Source organism: Frieseomelitta varia, unplaced genomic scaffold (genome assembly GCF_011392965.1).
Source record: "Frieseomelitta varia isolate USP_RPSP 00005682 unplaced genomic scaffold, Fvar_1.2 scaffold_807, whole genome shotgun sequence".
NCBI lineage: Eukaryota > Metazoa > Arthropoda > Insecta > Hymenoptera > Apidae > Frieseomelitta > Frieseomelitta varia.
This window is the reverse complement of record NW_025110598.1, coordinates 165,300-183,404: the sequence shown is the minus strand read 5'-3', so window position 1 is coordinate 183,404 and position 18,105 is coordinate 165,300. Positions and strand designations below refer to the sequence as shown.

The 18,105-nt window shown below is 33.1% G+C and overlaps 1 protein-coding gene across 4 annotated transcripts in view; it reads left to right on the top strand.

Annotated features, from left to right (window-relative positions):
• The window catches only part of LOC122536182 (neurotrimin-like), a 278,662-nt gene extending 262,986 nt beyond the window's left edge, over window positions 1–15,676 (top strand). For 3 of the 4 annotated variants that reach the window (XM_043668340.1, XM_043668342.1, XM_043668339.1), the window contains 4 exons: window positions 4,475–4,624; window positions 6,903–6,968; window positions 7,195–7,296; window positions 10,995–12,087. In XM_043668340.1, coding sequence (XP_043524275.1) covers window positions 4,475–4,624; window positions 6,903–6,968; window positions 7,195–7,296; window positions 10,995–11,200 — 524 coding nt within the window. In that variant the 3' untranslated portion in view covers window positions 11,201–12,087. Of the gene's footprint in view, window positions 1–4,474; window positions 4,625–6,902; window positions 6,969–7,194; window positions 7,331–10,994; window positions 12,088–15,664 lie in introns of those variants that run through there. The other variant, XM_043668341.1, reaches the window with a different exon arrangement.
• The last annotated feature ends 2,429 nt before the right edge of the window (window positions 15,677–18,105 follow it).

The following is an 18,105-nucleotide window of genomic DNA, read 5'->3' as shown; positions in this document are numbered from 1 at the left end:
AATAAACATGAGACTATATGCAAAATGAAGAAAAAAAAATGTTTTTCTCCCTTTAACACTGCCAATTATCAGTTGCAACTCACGTTCACAAATCCGACGTTTTGCAAACTCGCTGTCATCAAAATAAACGAAATACAAACAAAGTATAGAAAAATAGATCAACAATAAGAAAGAGACGCTGTACAACGTACGAAAGAAAAATACACGTTTGCTGATCACGTTCGTACGAATCCACGAGCATGCACAAGTTTTATATTTAACAGGCAACGAAAAATGTATACGAACACAAAGCATGGAACGAAGCAGACGAAGATAATAAACACGAAGCTACATACGCGATTTGGTAAAATATGATTTTGATGCCTGAATTTTACCACCGGCCATTAACTGGATGTTTTCCCCGCGCAATAGTGCAATCTTAGATTGTTATTGGATAGCGAGGAATATCGCGCGAACGAAACTAAAGCACGCTCGGTGCCGGAGAGCAACTCTGTATGAGAGTAGCGTGCCCCAGGCTACTTACCAATGCCATTACTGTCCTTTCACCCCTCTCTTGCTGGCGCTGCGCTATCCTAACTCGTCCGTCCTCTCCGCATCACGATGACTCGCACCCTCCTCGACCATCTAAAACCAGACGTTCTCCGGGCCTGGCTTCGCTGAACCGTTCGTACAACTTTAATGACTCGTGATTGTCATGACTTCTGCTCTTTGCGCCGCTCTTTTCGTTCGTAACGTGCGGTTTACCGAGGGAGAACGATGTCTGCTGCTGTGTTATTAATTCCTGAGCGAAAGTTTCAACTAACGAACCTCTTTCGTGAAAGTACCTTCAAATTCCTTCGCTTTCTTCCGTCGTGCCCGATTGTCTCGCGTCCTTCCGACATTGAATTTAAACGCGCATACCATGCTCAACCATGCTTCCAAGCTTCTCTCGTTTCTCGATGGTGGCTTCTCTGTCGCAGAGAAATATTGTAAATCTCTCTGTGAGTTAATATTGTTCGTACGTGTTGAACCTGGATGCGTTGAGATTTTTAGTCGGATCGTCGATTCTTTCCAGTTTCTGATTACCTTCGAGCTCGTGTTATTCAAATGATTCGTATTTATTTTCACAGTGCAATAATTGTGTTGCATCATGAAAATACGATCTACTGCAACAAAATTTTTGTCAGATTGGACATTGGATGTACTAAAATAAAATCGGCTAGGTCGCGAAGTATTTGATGTAATTCTCCAGGTTTGTCCAAGGACCTTACAATTCATACGATTCACACCGTTTAATAATTTACACAATGTTTGATGACTATGTGATGTAATTCTCAATCTCTGTAGTAGGTTTGTTTAAATCTGTTGAACTTTGCAATTTGAAATTATAGCAAATATCAGATCCTTAAAATGTAATAATTAGTACGGAAACGTTGGCAACAGTAACTTCCCTCAGAACAGAAGCAATTTTATATCCAAAAATTCATCGGACGTCTACCGGTGTGGTAATGCCCGGCAACGCAGTTCAACGTCGTTAAACTTTTTCATCTGCTTTCGAAACTCAAAGCCGGCGAAAGTTTTTCTTCCGTTTGCAACGGTCGATAGAGCCACTACATAAATGCATTCTATCTTCCCCGCGTCGCTTTCTTCCTCCCTTTTTCTTTCGTCTCATCCTGTATCTCCCAGGAAGTTTCCACCGGAGCTGAGAAAATACCTCTCCGCTTCACCGCGGATCATTACACCTATCGATTTCACTCTCTCCCGATTCCTACGCCACCTCAAATTGTTAATCACGAAGCTGCTTCCCGAGCATTCCTCGTCCCCTCGTCCTTTGTTTTACTATGCCGTAGTGATTCTCGTTTCCTACTGTTTCAAAATGTCGCAGAATTAATGAACATCGATTCAACGAAAGTATATATATATATTTTGTTTCTTGAAACATTTTTCGTGTAAGATAAATTATCTCCATCCTCGATTATCTTTGTTTCTCATTATCTTTCATTACTTTCTGTCTTGGATCGGCAAATTAATTATATTTTGTATTTTAATATTTTGATTACAGGCTCGCCGTCTCATTAATTAATCCGCGTGACATTGTATAAAATATTCTAGTTGTGTCTCAACATCGTAGAAGTAATGAGTGCATTGCGTGAACAGCCTTTTTTTTTCATACTGGAAATCATTTTTATCTCATTTCTGGCGGGGCGAAAGTTTTCTCATTGTGAGCTCATACCGGATGCATGAATATGCAACGGCTGCAACGAAAATCGCAATAATTGAACGGCGCATTGAATCGTGATTAAAAATAGTCCACGAAATAAAGTCATATTCTTGTCGGATGTTTCGAGATCTTCGACGAGAAATATCTTGTTCCTTTCTTTTCTACATTCTCAGTGTTTTCACGAGCCATTGCCACCGTTATAAACCCCAGTGTTACATCGGATCATCTGTATTACGTTACCGTAGTTTCATTTCGTTTCTAAACTGCCGTGTAGTTGTTGTTCAATTTTATTTTTTGCTGAATTTATACGCGCAGGATAGCCCCGCGATTCTTCTCCGTTAAATGAATTTAAATACGTGTGTGAAAAGAATAAAGAGTCGGGACAATTTACCAATTCAATGAAGGTTCATTTTCATGATGTACAGACATTCGTTCATGCGGGAAAACCTTAATGTCTGCTTTTATGCTCGATCAAGCACAAAGTAGAGCATAGAATTTAAAATGAATCAAAATCGATTTGACATTTGTAAATATATGATAAAATATTCTCACGTTGTTTCAAGTTTCATTAATTAATTTTCGTAGCGTCGTCCGCTGTATTGTAAAGAGTTATCCAATGTAATACTAATGCTCGTGCGAATAAATAATGTAAGATATTTTCAATTCTAATTGTCCGCGTATCTTCTGATTGGAAATTACGCAAATTGATATTTTTAAGAGTACAGGGTAAACGTACGAATCCTGATGTGTCTTTGCATATTTGAATATATTCCGGGCGTACCTTGCAAATATTTGTTGATTGCTTCCGAGAAATGAACCACTTTATTGCGTTGCACTATTATTATATATAATTATACTAGCTGGAAAGCTGTGCTGCTCTACTTTCTTGCTAGATCAATCTCTAAAAATATTTATCGAAGACCACGGTGCATGAAGAATGAAATTCAACAACATTTCTATTAAAATTAGCCGCTAGTGCAAATACTTGATACGCCCGTCGTGTTTGCAGCGCAAAAGTTAAAATAATATTTTCAATCTCGGCCGAGGAGACTTTTTACCTCTTTCGCTTCATTTCCTCTAATTTTCTGATATTGTATAACGTCGGGGATATAAATCATATTATACTACCTCGAACGAGCGAAAAACCTACCAACTAGAATACTGTTATTATTATTACCGTCGTTGCACTGACACAAATCGTCAGAGCGAAATCGAATGCTGTTGCTAACAGGCTCGGCTATAACAATAGTTTATTTTTTAGTAAGACGCAAGGGAGAGCTAAAGAACAATGGAACAGATCGTGCACATTATTGAAATAGAGGAAAATATTTGTGACTCAAAAACCTGTGTCCATATAAATTTAATAATATACTATTACGACTCGATAAATATTCAAGAATTGAAAACAGAATGTCAGAGTTCAAAGGGTGATCAGAAGTATTCATACTTCTTGGACATTCATGTTGATCAGACGGTTTTTTACGTTTTTCACTCATGAAGTCTCAGATGATTTTCCTTTTTTAAAGTCTGTCTTCGTACAAATATTTTCAATTGTTTCCTCGATCAATCCTAATTTTGACGATTTACTGCTCTTTGACAGTTTTCATAGATTTAAACTGCATTGACAACAATATCAATTAGATCAGGGGTTTGATAATAAAATTTTTTACAATTATGAAATTTAATACGATTAAAATAATTTCTAGTGTTTTAATTGCACCTGAACCAGGCTAAAGGGCCGATAGTAATGTTTAGCTTTGAAATATGATTGGCAGTAAACATCAATGGTTGGAGTTGAAGTTTATTGCAGCTTTTGAGCAGAAGCATAAATATTCAACCATCGCGAGTACAACATTATATGCGAAATCAGAATGTTTCGCGTGTAACAGGAATCCGTGCTTATGGAGTTCTCATTATTAAAATAATGTTATAACTTGAATAACAGACGATGCAACGTCATGGTTAAATATAAAATCCGTAATACGTATGGAAGTAAAACAAATGTATTTAACTTCCCACGTTATATATGATAATTTGATACGCATTATCGTCTTGTACTTCGGTTCAACGAATCGTGATATTTTTGAACACTTACTACTTATATATTATTCATTTAAAATAATATTACTATTAGTTGAATTATATTAGTAATAACATTGTTGTTTGTACACTATTTGAAAGTTAATTGCGAATAAATCCTAAAGACGTGCGTGGATTGCACAGCTCGCCGGTAAAAGAACCACTTATAAATTTCGTTTAATGTTTCGTTTTCAGGAGAAAAATACAACCAAACGCTTTCGTATAATGAATACAGAGTACATATGAGACTCACGATATTATCGGTGGAAATGTCCGACTATGGGACATATAAATGCATATCAAAGAATTCTCTGGGGGAAACAGATGGCAGCATTAAGCTCTATCGTAAGTATATTTTTCATAATACGTACTATTTAAATTTTGACGCAAAAAAAAAAAAAAACAATTTATACCTTTTACTAGTTTTCTGACCAAATATCGTACCAAGTAATTTATAAATAATTCGAAGAAGAAACAAATACATTATTCCTCGAAACAGCCAGATTTTATGAAATTACAAAATTTAAATATTCAGGGAATATTCACAAAATTGAAATTCATTCAAATTTTACTTTTATGTCAAAACAATGTTGAAAGAAAAAGACCAAATTTGATAATATAAATCTACGTTACGTTCGTGTCAGCTTCAGTAATATTGCTTAAGTTGCGTGATTATGTTCGCAAATCTTTTTACGAATTTTATGAAACGCTGACAACGCGTACGAGCGTGTGGATGGACAAGGAAACAATGGCGAAACCAGCGTGACCGTGTAAGATAATTACAGAAATCGCCTGGATTTTTTTTGGCAAAAGAAATACGAATTGAACACTATTCACGGTGTGGTTTTAATAAATGAGTTGACGCGAGACCACCTGGTGCCAGCAACGACGCCGCAGTTTCAGCAAAACGCACATCGTGTAGAATACGGGTTAAACGAGGAATATCTTAAAACACAATTTCATAAATTCATCGCGAATCCTCCGGTGTTCACACCTGCCTTTTGTCATTAAAAAATGTGCATACAAAATACGATGTACTAGATTTACCTAAAATGAAACGCGTCGAATATAAATGTTAGACGTATATTTAAATCAGGCATTTGATGGGCATTACTCGACTAAACTATTTGTGAAACGATTATTTAAATAGCATATCATCTTATTTGACTCGATGTTATTTTGGATGATTTCCCTCCAGATTATTTGATTATTTAGCTGTGAAATAAAATAATTTCATCTGTACCTTTAAATAATTTTTCAAATAGTTTCTCAAATGAAAAATATCTGCAAATTTTATTTGGATTCAAAATAAAATTATTTTTTTAAGTGAAAATAGTAATTTAATAGGAATGACTTGTTATTTAAAATTTTTATTCTCATTTTTATTTCAAATGAAATTTTCCCAATCCTGACTTGAATATAAATGTATTGCTTGCTGTTGAAAGTATTATTACGATTATTTAAATATCCATTATTCCGTCCAAAAAGAAAAAAAGAAAAAAAGATCCCTCAATTATTTTTTCGTAGAAAAAGTCACGATGAAATTTCTCTCGTCAGTGTGCATCTTTCTGTCAAGAGCAATTTATCAAACTCTCGAATGTGTATCTTTATCTCTGGTTTAAATGTCACAGCTACATCACTATTCCGTACTAAAATATATTTATACCTAATATAAATTTCACAAACCACGTCCTACGAATATATTCTATACAATTTGATACGTCAAAGAGGAATTTTCGAATAGATATCAGGGTACAATTTATCGTTTCGATAAAGTGAATCTTTCTGCCCTGAAAATCGTATTTCCTGAAAACTGGCGCGAGCAGTACATCACCGGTAACAGCCACTGTCGTTCTGTTTTCTGACGAAAAGAATCCACGGCCATCTGTTAAACTGCAATTGTAGGTTTTCTCGGTTGGCTGGCCAATTTGATGCGCATTAATACACGCTAATTAATATAAATCCTTCTCCCAATAGATTGTAAAAGATAACAGAAACCAATTATTCAGTTTAAGGGATGATAACTTTCTTAATGCCTTTTTGCGTATAGATAATTGAGCAAAAATTAATTTGATCAATGATGTCCATGATTAACGATTAATCATAATTATTGAATAATCCAGCAATGATGATTAGTGAATAACTGAAATTATCAAAGAAAATGTAATTATTGAGCATGATTAACATGATGATCATTGATCACGAAATGATGACGTCTTTGTTTATAATTAACAGATAATGATATTGAATTACAAATTACAGTTATGAATGATATTATAGATTAATGATTATGGAATATCAAATGTAATCACAGATTACTGATTCGTGTCAGGAATGATTAATTGATTAACGATTATGATTACCTTCAGTGATCAGTTGCAAACATAATCATAATATAATCAACTCTGTAGAATGCATTTTATTGATTTCGTGCATTTACTAAAGTAGAATAATAACTTATTCTACTTTGAATATTTTATGCAGATACCTTTGTATACTGTATGCATTGTGTTTAGATATTTGCAGCTCCCAATTTTATATTATTGCATAAAATCCGCGTCCTAATAATAAATTTACACGTAAATTTACACTTGAATTTTATTTAAAATTATTCTTTCCGCAGATATTCCAACACCAACGACACAGCCGAGAACTACGACCACTACTCCAGCTCCCACTAGCGAAGAAGGTGAATATACCAGTCGAAATTTGTAATTGTAGTATCGCGAAATAACGCGGTAATTATTTTTTAATAATTAGAATCATCGAAATTTCGCGCAATTGCCTTCATTGCTTTCTGATTATGACATAGTTACCTACACTGTACAACAGAAAATGATGACGAATTTTAATTATGCGATTTCCGTCAAAGTGAAAACGAAGATGCCAGAAATTTAATCACGTTTAATTTCTAGTTGAAAATATTCAGAATTCGCGGCAGAGGCCAGAGCCAAGCGTGGAACCTAGTCTGCATGAAATAACCGATTCGTCGCTGCCCAATATCGGTAGGACCGATGGTAAGTAATTTGGAACATTCCGTGCCAAATTTTCGTTTTTACAAAATACCATAAAAACCTGAAAGATTAAAAGCATCTGTGTCGTGATATAAGTTATTTCATTTCTTTTAACGATAACGATATTTTATGATATGAATCAAATGCTCTCCAATTTACATTTAAAATATGAAAAATCACATATATTATTACATAATTTGTTAAACACAAAATATTGCTACACGGCGCAATAAGTAAATAAGCAAGATCTTCCATAGTTTTTTTTATTATCTAATAAATTTGACATGAATTGGAAAAGTAAACATGGGGACATTTTTTTACGAAATTTTGTGACAATTTCACTAATGTATCATAATTAGAAGAAGATTATAAATTGTGCATTTCAAAATGACAGCCATCGTTAATTGTATGGCGATGATTTCACCAAATAACATCATAGAGATTTCTGTTCCCCTCGTGTAACAACTGAATATTCTGATCGATCATTAAACAAGTTTTTAGATATTATTTTACAACAATTCTAGTTCTCGTTCAATCGTTACAACTGTGCATTCTAACAATAGTTGCGGCATCGTCGAAACAAGTTTGAATATTCAAACGCCGGCGCTTACATGCCGCGGAACTCTCTAAATAAAAATCGAATTAAACTTGCCACCCATAGTACGTATAGTAATAGTACGGTGAAATTCAGCAACGTCTACCATCCCTTACCCAATTTTACACCGCCGTTTGTCTTTCTTTTAATCGTAGACGTGAAAAATTTATCCCTGAGATTAACATAGAAGCGCACGAACGAGTTTTACTACGCTAGAAATTTCCTACTCTGTCGAATTTCTATCGAAAAAAGAACAATGCGAAATAAAGAGTGATTATAAAACCGTACGATCTGGCGTCTGTTTCGCTCGCGATCCTTCGTTCTTCCACGGGAATAGCTTTGACCCTCAAGCAGGGTGGATGAAGGATCTGTTTGATCTCATTAATTAGATTTAATTCTTCAATTTTATCAAGGAATAATTAATTTAATTCGCCGCGATTATTAAACGAAGAATTACGTATCGCCACGATTTATTCGTTAAGAAATTTGAAAATCAGTTTAAGTAACTTAAGATTAATATAAAAATGATTATAAAACAAGAGTTTTTTCAGTGTTGATTCATATTAAAATGATTATACATCTCAATTATAACTTTATAATTTAATATACAACTATAATTGAATAAATAATGACGAGAAATTGTTGGTAATTTAAACTTCGTAAAGAAAATCATATAACGATTTTTTAAAAATGATTTTACATTGAGAAAATAACTTAAATTATAAAAATTCAAAAGTCTCTAAAAACATTAAAAAATGTTCTTTGTGATTAGATCTATCGTGATATTTAAAATTGAAATCTCCTCTTACAATGATCCGTTAAAACTTGCTGTACGATTTTATTGGAGATTGGCGTACAAGTGTATTTATTTTTACCGTAACATAATATTTGGGGAAAATTCGATATTTCGTTTTTCGTGTGACAGTCAACTTTGGAATTTTTCATTTAATCTCAGTCAAATCTCAGATTGTCAAATGAAACCTAAATTTTTCTAATCTGATGTAAACTACCATAATCGTCTATAACCCAACGATACTATTTAGAAGATTAATATAACATCAATATAAAAGATAGATATAACACAATTCAACACAAATATAACACAAAAAATTTCAAAAAAAAAAAAAAACGCAAAATTTAATATAAAAAAAAGTACAGATTTATGGAGAACCACGAAGAATCAACAAAGCCAACGAAGAATTGATCCGAATTTGTTCGTTCGAGCGAGCAGCGTTCGTTGATCGTAGAATCTGATCATCACGCGGTAAATGAAAAGTCGAGACGGTGTAGGCGTAATATCCCGGCGTGAATACGCGTTATGCCGCTTGAAAATTCGCCGGGAATTTCCTTTTAAATCATCAGCGCGGCGTAATGCGCGAAAACTTACGTACACAGCCGGGGTCGAGAAACTTTTTGAAGGGGAAGAGTTCGAGGGAAGGCGTGAAATTTACCCGCGAAACTTTCAGTAACGTGGCACGACGCCGTAGATCTTCTCCGAGGCGACAAACGCCCGCGCTCTCAACGGGATTTTGATGAAATCCCACGCGGTTTATGAACTACCGCGTCGCCTCAACTATGGAAAGTAATCTGATCTTTCGTTTGTGAAACTTCGCGGGCTCTCGGTCTGCCGTTCCGCGATCTCTTCGATTGTAATCTATCGTCCACGATGAACTTGAAGGTTCGCGACGATGGCAAAAATTTGTAACCAATTCTCCCCGTCGTGCTCTTCCCTTTTTCTCTTTTGAACGATTCCCAACGGCGAAGCTAAAGAATGAAACTGAAGTACGAAAAGATTTATAAGACGAGAACAGAAATCATTATTCGAATCTTCAAAATTGCCAATTGGTCGTTTTGATTAGCTTACAATCAATTCTACATTCTCAAGTGTGAAACTCGTATTAATGAAATTGAAAAGGTTTATAATACAATAGAGAATATAAATTTATTTACTTATGTACTTTAGAAAGAATCATTCGATTCTGTAGTATACAAAATTCTTTTGAACAATCATAAATTGGTCATTTTGACCATTCTGCCGGTTCCATCATTAAATCACGATCTGCGATTATCTCCAATTCTGTATATTATAATTCGCCTTTTTTAATTGATAAATTTTATTGAAAACTCTTTCTGAATCTTCTTGACAAACACTATCAAAGAACTTTTGGGAAATTCGCCAGAAAGTTATAGATGTCGGAACAGCCTGGCACAATGTTCCATCATCCTGTGATTGTGAGTAATCGTCTATCACGTATTTTTCTTGAAACCACATTTTTCAAGCGGGACACTAAAAATTGTATCGAATTAATATCAGATTTTGTAAAAATGTTCGTATACACGTGGCTCTTTTTTATTTTCTATTTGCAGGTTAATTTATGAGAAATTACTCTCCTACACAAAATGCATACACTTTCCTTTTCGTGTACAAAATGTAATGTAAAAAAGAGCATGAAATCGTAATAAATATAAAAAATGTCGTGTATCTTTGATATTGTTCCTGAAAAGTTTCTGAAAAAATTTTCAATCCGTTGAAATTTTATGATTTGCGACTCGTAATTTCATTACTCGGAGTTCGTAAGTATCTGTACGCACTGAATTTAAAAAAGAAAAGAAAAAAACGTATTCTATTAAAACGCCAATGTTCCTTTTCAATATTTAACAGTGCGCGTTCCTGTTTTATTAAAATACACGACACGTTCGTAGTTAAACTCGCAAGGAAGAGCTACTGGAAAATAAGCAAGGCAGATGAACCTGCGGCAAAAAGTATAATTGAAAAAGTGAAATATTAAAACACGTTCTAATTATTGCTTATGCGCGAATGAATTAACAACTTAACATATTCATTCGCATTGAAACATCCTGGGACAAATAATTGTTTAACTATTTAAAATCAATAGACGGAGTATTAAATATTATTACCGATCGCCTTGTGAATTTGTCAAACAATGCCCAAATCTAGGTGAATACAAACACTAATAATATGTAATAATATATCAAAACGTGAGGATACAACTTCCGATGAATAATCAAAGAAATAAAACTGATCTTCCAATAGATAGAGAATTTCATCAAAGGCTTCTAATAATGTATCAATCACTTTTCTCAGATTTACGGCTTCATGGTAGGGTGAGCAGCGGCAGCTACAACGATGCTGAAAACACTGTGGCAACAAAAGAACGAAAAAGCATCGACGGCGAGGTACAAAGAATCGACAACACGGCGCAATCGATGTCATCCAGGGGTTCTAGTTCGAATTTTCTGATACAATCTACAGCAGCCATCTGCATAATCCTACTATCTGCCCTGTCGTAGTCACGTCAGTGTCTGCCAACGAAAAAGAACGGTTATTCGTGGAAAATCCTTCGGGGATCAAGATTCGTCCTGTTCATCGTCATTTATCTCATCCGCGAAAGGGATCAATTAATGGGTGTGCTTCGATGCCGCAAATTTATCGACAACCATTGCCTTTGCCGTCGTTTTTGCGACTGACGTCAACGAAACAATTCGTTCTCGCTCGAGATTTTTGCCATTACGTTCGCAATAGTAGAGACGATTAATGAAATTTTCTAGTAATACGTTCGGACACCGTTATCATCGGATATCCGGCGATACTTGGCTATAACTTTTCGTATTCCCGAAAGTTCGTCGATTCTTGAACTTGACGAACTTGCGTCTGTTTAATTATCCTTCAATCTCTTTACCTTAAACCAAGCATAATAAATTGTTCTTCTTTGAGTCGCTCGCTTTGAAAATGCGAATCAGAATTTTTTCTTTTGACTAATTTATTTACGAAACGTAATTTTTGCATCAGCTATTTCGTAGCTGTGGCTTGCGATCAATTATTTCTCGTAATTCTTGTTTACTTACAACGTGTGCTCAACTTTCACAAATGAACAGAATTAAAGATACAAGATATTTTATATGCTCTATAATGAAACTAATTGTTCTACCAAGGAGAGAAACTTTTATATAAAACTTATTTGCGTTGATACTTAATGAAAATTCATTAAAAATATGCCACAGTTAGAAAGCATTCGGGATTAATATTTAATAATGTTGACGTTCTCGTTCCTCTCGTTCGATAAAGAAACTACATTTATCCCGATTAAGCAACGAAGACTTTTGAATAATTCAGCAAATGACAACTCATATATTTTTAATTGTCTAAAATGTTAACTAATTGTTCTACTTAACTGTCACAAGAGAATATGATTTGCAAAATATTTATGCAATGTAGTGCACAGTAGAGCCGCGTTAATTGAACGCGATACGGGTTCCATTTGCTAGAATCTAGATGTTCACGGTTAATTTTTAGAAATTAGAGCGATTTGTTCGATGATTTGTCACATCGAAATGACAATAAATCAATGAAATGCTTCTAATTTCCACATTCTCGAACTCGATCGAAAGAAAAAGTAGAGATATCCGGTGACAAATCAACGAATCCGTCCAACACGTGCAATTATCACGGCCCTATTGTGAATCAAATTTTCGTACTTTGCTTGAATGCTGCAGCTCTTTACTTATTTGTACGTTTAAAGAACCAGTATACTTTCTTGTGTTTCAATGCACAATGAAAAGGAAACAGAGTTCGCGTACCTATCGCAGATATGATTCTGAAATATTTTACACAACGAAAATCTGATAAATCATTGCTTGAAGATACGTTTGATAGCTTAAATACGTCAATGAAACGAGGATTACAAGAAACATCATTGAAAATGTTTTCCGACCACAGAATTCGTTTTCCACTAATATAAAACGCAATTCGAAATTCGCAAATATGACTCCGATGGCCAAACGACAGTTACTATACAGAGATAAGTATTTTTATATTTCCAACGTCTTATTATTTTAAATCTTGTTAGATTGAAATCGTAATAGCCACGTACTTTCAACGGATAAAATTTTCTATGAACCATATACTATTCGGGATGATATAAATATAATCTCTGAACTTCCGATTTTTATTTTCTTCTTTCGAAAAGAAGATTTAAATTTCTTATTTAATTAGAACGTTTGCTCTACGAATTGTACATTTCTCTCTTTTTTTTTTACAATTTCTATATTCTACCTATAAATGAATTGAACGAAGAGAAAAAGATAAATGTTCTTGTATTTTCCACATAGAATTTTTGTACCTGCATTATCTTTAATCTATTGTCTTATTATCTTTTTAAGATTTAATATCAGGAATTAATATCATATATTCTCGCACGAAAATAATGTGTAATTTTAATCACGGTTATAGAGCAGTGTTCTTAGTATTTCTTTGTACACGATAATCAAGCATGTTTTTTCATTTATTAATCACACAGTTACGTTCAAGTAGCAACAAGAATAAACAATATTCTAAAAAAACGGATAAAGCATACCGTTCCGTCCTATTTTGTACATATTTGTACATATTTGCTTAATAAATATTAAATAACTAGGCGTACTCGATTAAAAAAACATAAAAAACAAATTTGACAGCCGTTGAAACATTGACAGCATTGAAATTATAAAAATTACGCGAACAATCAACCTTTCATACCTTAATTTCCCAGTACTAATAATTCGACTTAAATAATTGTATCGAAGTTTTTAATACTCGCACGAAAATATCTTATTGATGCATTCAGCATAGTATTGCATTTATTATTTAATGTTGTACGCGTAAGATACTTTTATCTTTCATTCATTGCAGAATTTCAATATGTTAAATTAATTCGTCGTATCGTGACTGTTCAGACAAACGAATTATCGAGCAAGAAATATAATTAACACTGCTCTAGATGAGAAACAATTTTCAACAATTTTTATTTATCTCGTGCTCGTGCATCGTGCACAACGTTGCAAACTATCCTCTCGACGTCGCAGACTCTCCCCTTTATCTGTCTTTTTTTCTTTCCCCCAATATTATCGATTTCCCTCCTTTCTTTCGTTCTTTATTCGTCAGGTGAAAAGCCCTGAAATCATACGCATCGTTAGCCAAATGAGATCCTTTCATTCCCATCAGTTCTACAAACGGAAATGATAGAACTCTTTACCGGTACACTTTTGTTCGACTGTTTTGCAGAGCGTTTCTTGTAATTATCAAAGTGACGATCATCGTTAATTGTATGCTTTATTCGATAGATGGTTCCACTTCTCCGACAGCGCTACTTACCGATAAAATTCCGAACGATTCTTATTATGACGACAATTATATATCGTTTTATTACGTCGACACAAAATGTTTTACGTACGTCGTTACCTGATCATTTACGACGAACTAGTCATCTAAATTAGTTAATGCATATTCGGCCTAATCGATGTGGAACTAAATTAGTGTAGTATCACGCGCGAACGCTATGTATATGCACACTACACGGTACATGATGTATTTATTGCGCAACGATAGATTACCTACCGGAAGGCTAGCGTAAAACCAACGATACATTATTTCCATACTGATATGCCTAGAAGCACAACAAAAGAAAAAAAAAAAAAGAAAAAAAAACGTATTCGTTAACTTTCGTGCAGCGAATCGTCTAATAACTGATGGATACTGGATCCATTCAGATTCATGAAAAGATGTTGCGATTTATGTCACTGAAAATGACATATTTTTGTTCTTCCATCTGTAAATTCTATTTTCCTTTTCTCTCTCCTTTTTTTAATAAATGTTTGTGTGAAATCTTATTTTTATTCATATCATTTAATCATACAAAAAAAAAGAATGTATCTATGATATAAATATATTAGTCCTTCGTGACAAAAATGACACAAGTTGGAAAAGTACATTATTCAGTACAAGTGAAAATCTGGTTTCGAACGAAATTAGATACTATTTTGTTAATTAAAGAAACAACACAGTTCGAAGCAATACACTTCTTACTTTGTCAATATGCGTTTGTTCACAATGATAGTCGAGACGAAATTCATAAGAAGAGGTATTTGTAAAATGCAGCACACAGTGTCACATGAATCCAAAAGATACATAATTCCTTTTTACTCGCCAAATTATGAAGATATGGATAAAATTTTCATAATTGATGAAGGACCAATTATGCAACATTTTTATAGTGATAACTCGAGAATTAGTTAGTTTTTTGAGTTGTCATTTCAATTTTATGAATTTTGAGTTGTCAATATCAATTTTATGAATATCGCTAATAATTATTACCATTATCGTTCTAAAGAGATGTAAAATGCGACTACTGCCCAATTCAAATGGACCCCTGCATCCATCAGGCGAAAGTTAAACGAAAACTTTGTATAATTCCTGTGTACATGTATGTGTATACGAATGTGTATATGTTAAATTAGAATAAGTTCTCGTAATCGAGTGTCCGAATGGTTTAAACGTGCTGAACGAAAAAAGTGAAACTATAATACGGACAGTGTGCGAGATCTAACGAGGAAAATTACGTGTACATTTCCTCTCGGGTGTGATCACTTGCATATATCTGTACATATGACAAATAATTACGATAAATGGAAAGTATCGAATCTGTACTGATTGAAACTACAATTTGTATATATTGAAAAATCATCTACGATCGTGCATAGGACGACTAGAGATTACTTGTACAAATATATTTTGAAGAATAATTTATTTTTCAGTTGAATTCATATAATTGAATTCATATGTGGGATGTTCCAAAAACGAGGACAAAACTCACACTGTATGCTATTGAAATCAAGTAGATAAAAAAATTATGTCCAAAAATGCTTTATTGTAAAATTATAAGCGTTCAAAGATTTTGAGATATTTGTCTTAACACGTTCCATGCGAGATGGTATATCGAGATTTTTGATTAAGTTAATAATTTCAATTTTAACTAATGATGATTAAATATCAATCATTAAATAATGACCATTTTGAAATAGAATTACAAACAAAAAAGAATTGAACGTGTTAAGACTTGTTACGAAGGTCATAAGTGATGAATTAATATTCTTATAAGGTGTCACTAACAGCTGCATCGTATGTAACATTTTTGCAAAATGATTTTTGACCATTGACAACACGGGCCATTAGTTCATTTCCGAGATCGTCAGATCCAAGTCCAATGGACTTTTATTTATGAGGTTACGAGAAACAGATGGTTTGTAAAAATGCAATAGAAACAGGAGATCAAGATGTATTTTCTATTATTTACATTTGTATAGAGAAGTCAAGAATATTCGACAGATGAAAACTTGCATTCTTGCAGAAGAAAGAAATTTCGAACACTTGGAAATGGAAATTTGCTAGAAAATTGTTCTAAGCGTTATAAAAAGCACTGTATTTTATATATATTTTCAATTTATGTGCATTCTTTGCCAATTTGCCTATTAAAATTTTCTATAAATGTACAAAAATCTGCAATCTCACTCATAAACATTTCAACGTAGCATTTCCGAACGTAAGTAAGTTTACATTACTTTCTTTATCTATTTGGCTCATAATACAGGTTTTGTCCCCAATTTTTGGTACATCCTATATATTTTAAATGAACAACTTGTTAGAGAATCATAACGTATAATTTAATTCTCGTTTAAATCATTGATAAATTGCTTGTGTAAATACTATAGTAACTGCAAAGCCAATATGTCATTTCTTGTATTACTTGTTCTATGCATGAGGATATGCAATTATCAACATCTAGATTCTAGATTGTAAATACAAATTACGAGGGAGAATCGTGAACACGCATACCTGTTGTTACAGTTGTGCATTGTAAAATGTATTGACAATTAGCTTCGTTAACAATAAACAAGAGCGACTATTTATGTATTTCAGTGAATCAAAGGCAGTAGGTTCTCTTGGCCTCGAAGTTTCATTTGTACAAAATTAGATATACACGAAAAAATTAGATAATACATGAAAATTACAGATTCACGGAAGCGTAACGAAACTATACATAATCTTACATTAAATATCTTATTCACGAATACAGATCTGTGTAATACGTCTTTATAAACCGAGGAAAAAGTGTTTAGTGGTCTTGTTCATGCGGTAAATAATGAAAAACGATATTTGCTTATTGTTGGCGAAATTTATTGTAAAGTCTGTATATACGAATATCGAGATAGATAAATTTATAATATACTAATTTAAGTATAATTATGACAATTGTAGAGATACTTATTGGCATAATAAGAAGTACTTACCTCAGTGAGCTTACTATTGCCTCCTAGGTATGCAACATTTGACAGTAATGTCCTCTTATTTTATTTCGTTGACGAAAAAGTGTATCCCGATATAGTACTTTCTAAGTCTCGATTCTTTGTTCATTATTACAAGTACATTTAGAAAGGGAATCAAATTATATGAAGAGAATAACTTTTTCGTATGAGACTTCAATTTCAAATAAATTAATTAAAAAGGTACAGAAATGAATAAGAGGGCATTAAAGTTGGTTTGTTGTATTTTAATATGACAAGTTTCGTAGACAAAAATGAATGTAAAAACGATCTTTCCATCGACGTAGATTTAGATCGACTGAAATTCTAATTGAGAGTAATCGAACGATTGTTGTTGACTAAAGAAATGAAATAGAAAGTACGAACGTTTAATTTGACACGTGTTAAGCAGGATATTTCATGCGTATAACCGTACATTTCTTATAAAAGCCGTTTGTCTATTAATAAAGATTTCTTTCCTCAAATGAGATTTTTAAATTTATTGTAATTTGAATTTATTGTAATCCAGGATTATCCAAATGACAAATTGTTTGATATTAGAACACAAATTGACTTAAAGTTAAAATTATTTTTTAGATTTTTTTTGAAACAATTTCGTGATGAATGTACGATTATATCGTGGTACGTAGCATAGGAAGACTCGATCGTAAAATCTTAAATACAATTTAGCTGACATGTATCTTAAGTAATTAAAGAAAGTACTTTGTATTTGAAACATGTTAATCCTTTTCCAATATACTGTTGAATTTTTGCGATGAATCCTTCAATTGTTTTATATTTCTTTTACATTTCCATTTTCATTTCTTTTTTTTTTTTTTTTTTTTTTTGCGGCAATTAATCTTTCAGTCGTAAGTCAATCGTGCAATAATTTATCAACACTGAATCATAAATATTATTTTACAAATCAAGTTATTTTAGTAATTATCATTTCAGTTTCATTTTATAAAAAGAGATGATAATGTCGGTTTACTAGTACATACAACTAGAATGTACATATAATTAATGCAGCGAACAATAATTTACAATTTCTCTGAATGAGCAAATAATATAATATTTGTAAT